Source organism: Talpa europaea (genome assembly GCF_964194135.1).
Source record: "Talpa europaea genome assembly, chromosome: 7".
In the NCBI taxonomy this organism is placed as follows: Eukaryota; Metazoa; Chordata; class Mammalia; order Eulipotyphla; family Talpidae; genus Talpa; species Talpa europaea.
Window position 1 is genome coordinate 132116207 of NC_140074.1, and position 11245 is coordinate 132127451.

General features: G+C 62.5%; 1 protein-coding gene across 1 annotated transcript; it reads left to right on the forward strand.

Moving 5' to 3' along the window:
* Positions 1–554: 554 nt before the first annotated feature.
* GPRC5C (G protein-coupled receptor class C group 5 member C) lies at positions 555–6826 on the forward strand (the record flags this gene model as incomplete). The annotated part of the gene is made up of 4 exons (XM_084236721.1): positions 555–1635; positions 3549–3643; positions 5236–5385; positions 6794–6826. Exons 1-4 carry the CDS (start codon positions 579–581, stop codon positions 6824–6826), a joined length of 1335 nt encoding a protein of 444 aa, XP_084092847.1. The 5' UTR covers positions 555–578.
* Between the last annotated feature and the right edge of the window lie 4419 nt (positions 6827–11245).

The window sequence follows — 11245 nt, forward strand, 5'->3', positions numbered from 1 at the left end:
CTGAGACTTGAATCCCTGCTCCACTTTTCATTTTTTGCTGACTGCAAGCCCTGCCTGTCAAGTACTTGTTGAATGAATGATCGTGGAGGGAATGAGCCAGTGGCTGCTGAGCCATGCACTTCAGTGTCACGGGGACAGGGTTCAAGGGCATCAGGTCAGGACTATCAAACTGGGGAGGCCCCTGGGCAGAGAGCAAGTGACTTGCATGGTTTTCATTTGCTCAGAGCCCCTGTCCCCCACCCTAGCTGCAAGAGCGCGGGGAATATTTGGCCCCAGGGTGTGGTCGGTGGGGAGGAGGGACCAGAACATTCAGTGAGCATTTCTTTCTTCATCCAGGGGCAGGGAGGACAAAAGAATTGCATCTCTTTTGCCTCTCTGGGCCACGATATGCCTCCCGGTGCTTCAGGGTTAAGGATTCTGAGGCTGGGAGGCACAGGAGCGGCTCAGCAGGCACTGTCTGCCCTGGTTGGAGGTAGAGGGGGGAGGCAGCACCTTGTGTGTCTGGCCTTGGAGGACTTATTTTGCCCTTGCTCCCTCTGTCCCCAGTGACCCAGCAGGAGCCTGGCCCGGGAGCTGGGATGGCCAACCGCAAAGCCTTGCTGACATGCCTGGGACTGCCTCTCTTCCTGCTCCCAGGGGCCCGGGCCCAGGCCCAGAACCTTGCCCCCCCTGGCTGCAGCCCGGACCTCAACCCCCTCTACTACAACCTGTGCGACCGCTCCAAGGCCTGGGGCATCATCTTGGAGGCTGTGGCCGGGGCGGGGGTCGTCACCACCTTCGTCCTCACCATCATCCTCGTGGCCAGCCTCCCCTTCGTGCAGGACACCAAGAAGCGCAGCCTCCTGGGCACCCAGGTGTTCTTCCTGCTGGGCACCCTGGGCCTCTTCTGCCTGGTCTTTGCCTGCGTGGTGAAGCCTGACTTCGCCACCTGTGCCTCCCGGCGATTCCTCTTCGGGGTCCTCTTCGCCATCTGCTTCTCCTGCCTGGTGGCCCACGTCTTTGCCCTCAACTTCCTGACCCGGAAGAACCACGGGCCCCGGGGCTGGGTGATCTTCGCCGTGGCCCTGCTGCTGACCCTGGTGGAGGTGATCATCAACACGGAGTGGCTGATCATCACTCTGGTGCGGGGCAGCGGCGAGGGCAGCGCTCTGGGTAATGCCAGCGCGGGCGGGGCCCCCGGCTCCCCCTGCGCCATCGCCAACATGGACTTCGTCATGGCCCTCATCTACGTCATGCTGCTGCTCCTGGGCGCCTTCTTGGGGGCCTGGCCTGCCCTGTGCGGCCGCTTCAAACGCTGGCGGAAGCACGGGGTCTTCGTGCTGCTCACCACGGCCACCTCCGTGGCCATCTGGGTGGTGTGGATCGTCATGTACACCTACGGCAACGAGCAGCACAACAGCCCCACCTGGGACGACCCCACGCTGGCCATTGCTCTGGCCGCCAATGCCTGGGCCTTCGTCCTCTTCTACGTCATCCCTGAGGTCTCCCAGGTGACCAAGGCCAGCCCGGAGCAAAGCTACCAGGGGGACATGTACCCCACCCGGGGCGTGGGCTACGAGACCATCCTGAAGGAGCAGAAGGGCCAGAGCATGTTCGTGGAGAACAAGGCGTTTTCCATGGATGAGCCGACTGCAGGTAGGTCTTGGGGGACCCCCCCCTCAGCCCCTTTGACTCTATGCCATTGACGGCAGGGTGGGGTCTCTTGACCTTCCAGATTGGAAGGTTCTGGAGATTACCTCCTGGTCCCTAAATTCCATCTGTTAAGAGATCTTTCCCCCTTTAGAGTCATGAAAGTCGTGGGGATGTTTTCACCGTCAAATTTCGAGCATGACATATAAACCAATTCCCCCCCACCCCGCCCCATCTCCTTGGTTCTACCCCCCCTTTCTTCCTGTTCCAGCCCCAGAACTGCCCACTGCTGACTGGTAGCCGCCTCCGCCAGCCTCAGTTTCCTCAGCTGGGGCATGGGGACGATGATGACGCTGTTGTGTAGATTCCCGTGTGGGTTAAATCAGTGCGCGTGGGGGCGCTTGGGGAGCGCCTGCAAGTGTCGCTGTTGCTGAGTGTGTCACTGTCACCGTCCTGTCCTGTATTCCTGTCCACAGTCATCTCTGTTTTCTTTTAGAGTTTTGCCAGCTAATTTTTTTTCTTTTAAATAAAAACACGCCCCCCCTCCCCCGCACCCCAACACATATCGATCAGGACGGCGCCCCCTCCCCCCTCCAAGTTCCCAAGTTCCTGCCTCGGTCCTAATGGGTCGGGTCTTGCCCCGGCACTCACTGACATAAGGGCTGCTCGCATGCGCTGCGCACCTACTGTGTGCCAGACGCTGTGAAACCCTTTCCCCATGTGACCTGCAGGGTCCGGGCCACATGCTTTTTCTGCCACTGGTTGATAAAGATAAGACCCTGAAAGCTGGGGCCATAGCCTCAAAAGCCCTGATCCTGACCCCAGATTTTGCTGATGGAGATATTTGGGACCTAAGACTTGGGATTTGACTATCAAGTGCCGGCTCCCAGGCCTCTGCGGCAGTCAGGGTCAGAAGGTCAGGATTCCCACCTGCCCGCTCTGGGAACCCAGCGATCCCCACCTGCCAGACATGCCATCCTTGATCTGCTTGCTGGGCCACACCCCCACCCCCACCCCACCCCGCCCTCACCCTGTGCCTGTTGGTTGGGGCCAAATAGTTCTCAGCCTTTGTCCTCTCAAGGCAAACACTTCTGGGGCCAGGAGGCTTTTATTTTTTTTCCTTTTATTTTTTTTTTTCTAAATGGAAAAATCAATCGAGTGAGCCCAGCACTTAGAAAGCCCTATATAGCTGAGGTCCCTCGGCCCCAAGGCCCCAAGGAGACAGGACACGGCGGCTCCTGCCTGGCCAGGCCTGCTCTGGGGCCCCAGGGTCGCTCAGCAGCTTTCCTCAGGCACCCTGGGGGCACCCCGCAGGATGGAGCAGCCGGAAACCCACACATCTGTGGGCGTGAGAAGTGTTCCTGGAGCTGACTCCTGGAATGGCCCGGGGGCCAGACAGGCCGTGCGTTCAGCCACCCCCACAGGCTCGGGGGGCCCAGGGTGTGGGGGCCCAGCTGTGGCCATGAGGACAAGCAGGAGCCCTGGGCCGAGGCTCTCTGCTGCGCCTGCCCAGTGCTGGCCGCTGGCCCACAGCCAGGAGGCCAGGCTGGACACCAGCCATCTTGGAAGGCAGCCGAGGCCCTTGTGCCCCTCTTGGCCCCAGAGGGCGGATGGGGATGTGAAATTTGCTGATGGGGCACTTTTCTGAGATGACAGGTTGTGGGGGGGTGTCCCCCATGGCAGGAAACCTCAAGAGAAGCCAAGACATGACCTCTGAGCATCTGTAAAAGCAGCGCAGGGTTCCAGTGTGGGGGTGGGGGTGACATCCCTGGCCTCACCCCCAAGCCGGCCACCCTGGCCTGCCTCCCTCCCTGGTGAGATGTGACCCCAGGGCCTGCCTAGCTCCCCTGACCTGCCCGCTGGGGAGCCTTCCCCAGAGTTGCAGCCCAGTCCTCTGACCATCCTGTGTTCCCTTGCAGCTAAGAGACCAGTGTCCCCGTACAGTGGGTACAACGGGCAGCTGCTGACCAGCGTGTACCAGCCCACCGAGATGGCCCTGATGCACAAAGGCCCGGTGAGTGGGGGGGCCATATCCCCGTGACCAGCCTGAGCAGTGGGTGGAGAGGACTGGGTGGCGGGAGCACATGGGGTGGAGGCAGTGGGAGAAACATCACCTGGGGGAACCCACCTTTCCTGGAGTCGAGGTATCCATGGCCCCCAGCTCTACCCCCAGGCGGAGGTGACGCCCTGATGCAGAAGGCAAGCAGGGCCTCGCTGGCCGGTGGGAGCTGCCTGCTTCACCCTAGTTGCTTAGGGGGACGGAGGAGGCCCTTAGCCGGTAGATGTCCCTCTACAGGGGTGGGGGACCAATCAGCAGGTGTGGGTAGGTATTCACTTCTCAAGCCCAGCTGTCCCAGGAGGCTCGACCCTCCCCCACCAGCAGGCACCCCCCCTCCCCCACCTCATGTCTCCCCTGGGTTCTGGGAACCAGATGCTCCATTAGCCACGGGAGGAGGGGGGGGGACAGGAAGGCGGGGGTAGCCTCACTCCCTATATATTCCTCCTCTGGGCCGACAGTCTCTGCGGGGAGAGGTCAGTGACCTGCCCTGGCAGGACGCTGGGAACAGGAAACCGGGGAGGTCAGCAGGGTGATGTTCTCATCCCCAGCTCCGGGGGAGGCGAATCGAATCTAGCTGATGCGTCTCCCTCTCCCTGAGCCGGAGCCTGCCAGGCAGGGAGAGCAGTCCAGGGGCGGGAGCGGGTGGGCCCGGAGCCCTGAAGGACAGGAGCAGTCTGTGCACCAGGGCCCCGCCAGCCACAGGCCCAGTGCTCAGTAGCTGCCACTCTGGCCACCCCTGCTCACCTGCTCCCTGCGGGAGGATCTGGACAAAGCCATTTTATCACACAGCGCCTCTCAGATGTGGCCCGAGCCCCCGGGGGCATCATCACCTGATCTTGGGCCACAGAGCCAAGCCGGTGGCTAGCAAATCCCTTGTCTGTTCTCTTTGAGAACCTGGAATCGGCCAGGACGGGAGAGAAAGCTGCAGACCCTGCGCCGGGGCAGGAGGCTGGGAGTTCCTCCCGGGCGGGAGCTGGGATGCTGGGTGCCTCGGGACTCTGACTCTTACTGGAACAGGAACTCGCAGCTCTCACAGGCTGCAGCAGAGCACTTGGGTTTTCTCAGCCTCAAAACTTAAAACTCAAACCCCAGGCCATTTGGGTTTTAAGTCTCCACATCAGACTGGCCAGCCGGGATTACTCCCCTCTCGGTCCCAACAGAGGGGTCAGGCCACCGCAGCTGTGGGGCCATTTGGGGAACCTGGGGGAGACTCTGGAGGGAGGAAGCCTGAGGATGTTACCAGCTGAGTGAGGTGCTCAGGTTTGGGGAGCAGAAAGGGGCTTGAGAAGAAGATTCTCTGCCCAGGGCCAGCCCCGGGATCCCGGGGGATGACCAGAGGCCTGACCCTCTGCCGGGTGAGATAAGGGCCTGGAGGTTAGAGGCCAGCTGCCCGTTTCCAGAAGTGGAGTCATCCCTCGAGGAGCCCTGGGGCCCGGCTGGGGGGCGGCGAGGAGGGGGGAGCTGGCAGCCACAGGCCTGCAGGAAGCGAGTGTTTGTGCATCCGCCCGGCGGAACCTGGCTGTGAGACCGCCTGTTCTTCCTTCCAGGCCGAAGGAGCTTACGACGTCATCCTCCCACGGGCCACCGCCAACAGCCAGGTGATGGGCAGCGCCAGCTCCACGCTGCGGGCCGAGGATATGTATGCGGCCCAGGGCCAGCAGGCGGCCACCGTGCCCAAAGACGGCCCGGACTCTCAGGTCTTTAGAAACCCCTACGTGTGGGACTGAGGCGCCAGGAGGAGGCGGGCATATTTGGGGGGAGGGCCGGGGGACTGCCCCCTGCCTCCCCGTGCCCCTGGCTAGCTCAGGGCACTAGTGCCTCAGACCGTGAGGCCCTCTGTCTGCCAGTGTTTGGACGGGTGTCCCGGGGCCCTCCACCCACTGCTCAGTGTTTGTGGAGGCAAGGAGCCAGCCCCGCTTCATATCAGGGTCACCTCCGGGGGTCCCGCTCCAGCCAAATAGTGTTGTTCTTGGGGTGGCGGCCGGTTAGGCCTGGCTCTCTGGCTGCTCCGGAGAGCTCCCTGCAACCTCGAGATTTTGAAGGCGCGTGTCCTGGGTCTTGCTCCTCTGTGAGGACCAAGGGGGCCTAATAAACACGTTTCTGCTTTATTAACCTTCCTCTGGGAATGTGTCTCTGACCTTGGGCTTCTGGGTCCTGAAGAACTGCTCCCCTGGGGCCTGGGCCTGGTTCCTCTTTCTGCTAGCCTGCAGCCTGCTCACTCTGGGCTGTTGCTGCTCCCCGGGGAAGGGCTCCCGAGTGGAGGAGTGGAGGCTGTGCTGTTGTGGTCAGGATGAGCATGTGGGCCCGGCTCCCGTCTAGATGTAGCCACTGTCTGGGCCTGTCTGAACCTGGGTACCTTTCCTCTGGGACCCCTCCCCTGGCCAGAGGTGGGGGCGCAGCAGGCTATTCTGAAAGGGTGTGTGAGGGGGCGTGTCTGGGCTTCAGTCCCTCGTAGGGGGGATGGCGTTGAAGGCCCCGGGCCCCTCTGCTCCACACTGCTAGGTCACGGCTTGGAGAGGGCCAGGACTTACTCACAAAGCAATTCACAAAGGTGGACAGGATCATTCCTGGGCAGTTCTTACGATGTCCACCACTCAGTCCTTTAGGACAGACAATGCCTTCCTGCATCCGAGTATTTCAGTCCCAGCAGGTGGACAGGAGTGTGTTTTCTCCCCTTTCCAGAGTTAAAACCCCAGAATTGTACCATTTTGGGGTTAGATAGGACCCTGGGGTGAGTCAGCCGCGAGGCTCTCTGCCCCTCTGGAAGGTAAGCAGGCTGAGCCCATCCGGCCACTAAAAGTGGCCACAGGGGCGGCCAGCAGGCCCTGTGGCCTGCATGTGGCCTGGCAGCAGTGGCCTGGTCCTAGGACATTGGCTCAAGGCTGCCAAGCCAGCCCCTCCCGGCAAAGCTGTTTTCCAACACCTGTTGTCTCGAACGTGTTTCTGCTGGGAAGGAGAGAATGATGGAAGAGAAATCCAAAGCGCTTCCGAAATTTCTCCTGTGTCAGCGCCCACCAGGCCCCGGGGACTCACTTAGTAAAAGCCGGTGTTGGGGCCCTGAGCACGAGGGTCCCCTTTGACTCTTGTTCTTTCTGGTTACTTTAGGCTCAGTCCCCGCAAAATAACACAAGATGGTAGACAGACGCCCTCCTCCCCGGACCGCACGTCGTCCTGATGTCCTCATCCCTCTGTCCAGGGCCCAGCACCTTTCCCGTGCTGGTCACTGGAGCTGGGAGGGACCAGAGGCCACCGACCTGGAGCAGTGGACTGAATGGGGGGCTCTGCGGAACCCAGGCCTGTGGCTGGGGCTCTTAGGGGTTCCCCTTGCTGCCCAGCCCTCCCCTCTCACTGTACCCCCAAGTCACAGCCCTGTGTCCCCCGGCTGTGGCTCCCCAGATGGCTGTCAGCTGCCTTCATGCCACGGGCACTCCTGCCCATCTTGTTAGTGTCCGGCGTCAGCGTGACCCGCTCTGCGCCTAGGTGACTGGCCTTCATCTTTGGAGCCGGGCTACGGTAGCAGCTGGCCCTGCCCTGCCCCCTGGGCCTCCGGCCCCCACCCAGGGCGTGGAGGGCCTCCCCACTGGAGACAGACAGATGCACCTCTGCGGGCCTGGAGCCGAGCCCCTCGGTGCTTCAGCACACCCTTGGCCCCAGACCCCATGCCTGCTCCCCCCTCAACAAACTGGGTCCACCGAGGACCACGTGGGGGTGGGGGCTGCAGTCTCAGGGACCAGCTGAGACTCCTGGCTCAGATGGATTGAGGGGACTTGATGAGTGGGATCAGGACTGAAGCTTGTTTTATTCCCTCATGGGCAGATGGGCAGGTTTCTACCTCACCGGCACGATCTCAGTGTGCTGGCTCTGCCGCCCTCCCCCACGACTGCTCCAGAGGGTGCTGATGGCCTCCCCAAGGAAGCCAGAGGGCTTCCTGGGGGAACTGCCTGATGCTGGCACCAAGGACAGAGACGTGTACTACTCCAGACTCTGGTCCCCCTGGCTTTGACCTGCCTTGGGGTACCGTACAGCAGGCTTGTCCCAGGGTTCCCCCCTCCCCCAGGTGTGCCCCTGGAGCTCAGCTCAGCCTAGCATCACCTCTGGGTGCTGAGATGAGGCTGGGGAGAACAGCAGGGCTGGGCTGGGCTGACCCTGGCCCTGCAGCCCTGCCCACCCTCTGCAGTGCGCCCTCCTCCAGCAGCCTGTGCCTTTGTCACTGAGTATTTATCCAGAGCCCCTGTAGCGAGTAGGACTGCACCCCCAAGGGTGAGGCCCCCCATTCACCAATCTGTCGTACTGGTGGTTGCTCAGTTCCACGCATGGAGTATTATGTCCCCGGATGGACGTCTGCCCGTGGTATAGACTTCCCTTGACCTAGGCAGGGGGGTTCCCTGACTGAGTAAAAAGTCAGGCCTTTCGAGGTGAAGACTTGTGAGTCCTGGCAGCTCCAGGGAGCACGGGGAGCAGCCTGAGTCCTCTGGGGTCTGTGGGTGAGGCTTGGGGAGGGTGGGCTCCTGACAGATGCAGGCATCCGGGGCCTCGGGAGTCCCCCGGGACCTGCTTGCTCAGGTCTCAGGCCCGGGGGGAAGGTAGACGTGCCTTTAGGAGGAAAGAGGTGCCTTGTCCCTGGCCCCGCTGCATCCCAGACAGCCTCGGATGGAAGAGAACTTGAGTAACCAGAACCTGCCGCAGGAAACGTGCGGCTAACAGCTCGGTAAATTTCACACCCACTCCGTCCAATCATGTAGCTGGAAGCAGGGTAGTTTGGGACGCAATTGCTCAGAATTAAACAACCTCCTCCGTTTGTGAGGAATTACGACCACTGAACCCCTGTGTGCTCATTACGATTTTTTTTTTTTGCAATTTAGCAACATATATTTTCATCCTACATTCCTTGCGGTCTAAACCAACAAAGGCTGATTGATTCTAAACTTTTCTTGGCTGGGGATTGAGTCTCAGCCGAGCCCAAGCCGAGTGCTCCCCAGGCTCCAAGATCTGGGGGTACAGGAGGGAGGGGCAGGAGACAGGTGGACCCCTGTATGCTGGTGGGGGTGGGGCTGGGTAGGAGGCTCACCTTGTGAAAGGGCGCAGGGAGGCCTGGTGCTGGTCGGTACCTCGCTTGGTTCTGGGGGGCCTGGCAAGCGCCGGGCACAGCCTTCAGTTCACACGTATGGCTCACACTCTTGTTTGGGCACCCCCAGCTCATAGAAGAACGAGAAACAGACGCCTGAGTGATGTGCCTGAGGTTGCGCAGCTGGGAAGGAGGGCCCCCCAGCTCTCTGGCTGGTCTCCCCAAGCCCAGCACGCGCTCTCATCCCAGGGGGAGTGCTGAGGTCAGGCGTATGCGCAGGTGTGGGCAACCGGCCTTCCCTGTCTATGGGCCCCACGCAGCCCCCTGGAAGCTTCATCCCACTCACGGCAGCCACGTGGATATGCAGCATCTGCGCCGGCTCTGAGATGCCAGCTCTGACCTCATCCTCCCTGGGCGCAGGGCGCGGCTCTCACCTCTGTCCCCTTGAAGAGGGCACTGGCAGGCCCTCCTTGGGGGCTGGTGACTGAGAGAGGGACTGAGGATGCTCGGAGGAGTTGGGGACCAGACAGCCTCGGCCCTGGCAGCTGGAGGCAGCTCTGCAGAGGGAACCGAGCAGGAGTTGCTGCCAGGGGTTCGGTGCTGCCTCCTGCCACCAGCTCCGTGACCTTGGGCGGCTCTCTTGACCTTGCCTCGGTTTCCTCATCTATACAAGGGAAGCACTAATACCCAGGGCTCAAATTTAATGTTCCAGCTCCTCACAGTCACCTCATGAGGTCACAGTCACGTCAGAGCCTCCAGAGCCAGTGCCGTGCTCCTGCCAGACGTGGGTCTTCGGTCTCAGGGCCACATGTCCCTGTCGTCACCACTCCCCCAGCCCTGACACACTGCACCCCCAGAGCAGGAGGATGGCAGGTCGCTGGGCTGGAAGGGGGTGCTAAGGACAGGGTCTGCCCGTGGCTGTGCCCTCACGGCAGGGCTTGGCGATCAGGCGAAGCAGCTAAGAGCTGGGGTGCAGGGGCATCCCCCTCATGGCAAAGGTTTACTGACTGGGAGCTGCGCCTGGTCTGGCCCCGCCCTTCTGGGCTCAGTCTAACCCCCTCCGTGGCCAGGGCTGAAGCAGGGGGTGGTGGCTGCGATGTGGTCAATCGCTGACCTTGGCAGGGGCGTGCCAGCCCCGCACCCACCCCCCAAAAAACACACCTTTCCTGTCATCCTGTTTCTCAGGTTCTCATACTTAACTGGCTTCTCGACCTTGGGCAGCAACCCTCAGTTTGCTCATCTGTAGGAATGAACCCTGAGCTTCCAGCTCCGCCTAAGCTCTAAAGTTGGGGTCCCCGCAATTGAAAGAACCCCAAGCCCCAGGGCTGTGCCGAGGGTGGGCTCAGCCACGTGGGCTCCAGGTCCAAGCCCCTTAAGCTGAGGGATGCGGGTGCGCCCTGCTCCAGCCCCCTGGGCGCCCCCGCTTGTCTACATCCGGATAAGCCCGGGGTCCTGAACCATCTGCTCTGGGCTGGCCGCTCCAGCTCCCCACATCGGACCCGGGGCCCCACGCGCCCTATCCTGACTGGCACAGCAGCTGCTGCTCCGCCCTCGACGGCCCAAGGTGGCCCGTGGAGCCCTCCGGGGCGCCGGGGCAGAGGGGAGGGCGCCGGACACAGCACCCCGCGGCCGCACCAGACACCCCCTCCGCCCCCCAACCCTGGGGCCGCCCGCGGGGGGCCCGGCCTCGGACGCTCCCACGTCACTCCCCGAGCTCGCCCGCCCCAGGCCCCCCGGCCAACCCGGGCCGCGCTCCCGCCCCCACCCCTCTCCCCAGCACCCCTGCAACCTGATCCCCGCAGACCAAGCAAACCGGCCCGGACCGGCTGTCCCTGCCCTGCAGCCCTCCGGCGCCTGCTGCGTGACCGCAGGCTCGTGACCTTTCCGCTGACCCTCCCTCGTTGAGTTTGGGGGGGGGCAGCAATGAGGCCGATACAGTGGGGCCCCTCATGGTCTGGGCCCCGGCTCCAGGCAGGGATCCACTTTCACTGCTGTCTTTGGGGCTGCACCGTCCTTTGGGGTGGGGCTGCCCGGTGCATTGGAGGGCAGCGAGCACCTTCCGTGGCCTCCACCTGCGAGACGCCAGGACCCCCTTTGTGACAACCGAAATCGCCTGCAGAGGTGCCCAGTGCCCCTGGGGAGATTCTGGGTGTCCTGGTTGGTGCCCAGCTGCTCCCGGGCTTGGTGTGGGTGCTGCTGTCACCCCTCTGGTTTACTGATGCCTCGGCCAGCCTGGAACTGTGGCTCCGCCTGACAATGTCTGGGCAGCAAGTGAGCAGCCAGCCCCTCGCCATGTGCCCGTGTGCCCCCCGTGTGGGTGCCGGGGGCCGTGCAGGAGGCTCCTGCTCTGTCTCCAGCAGGGTAGCTGGGGCAGCCTGGGGATTCCTGGAGCGACACTGGGGACAGCTGGGGCGAGTCTCCCAAAGACCCCAAGGGCTGCTGTGGCCCCGACCCTCGGCACAGCAGGTGCAGTGTCGGCCTCTGTGCGTCCC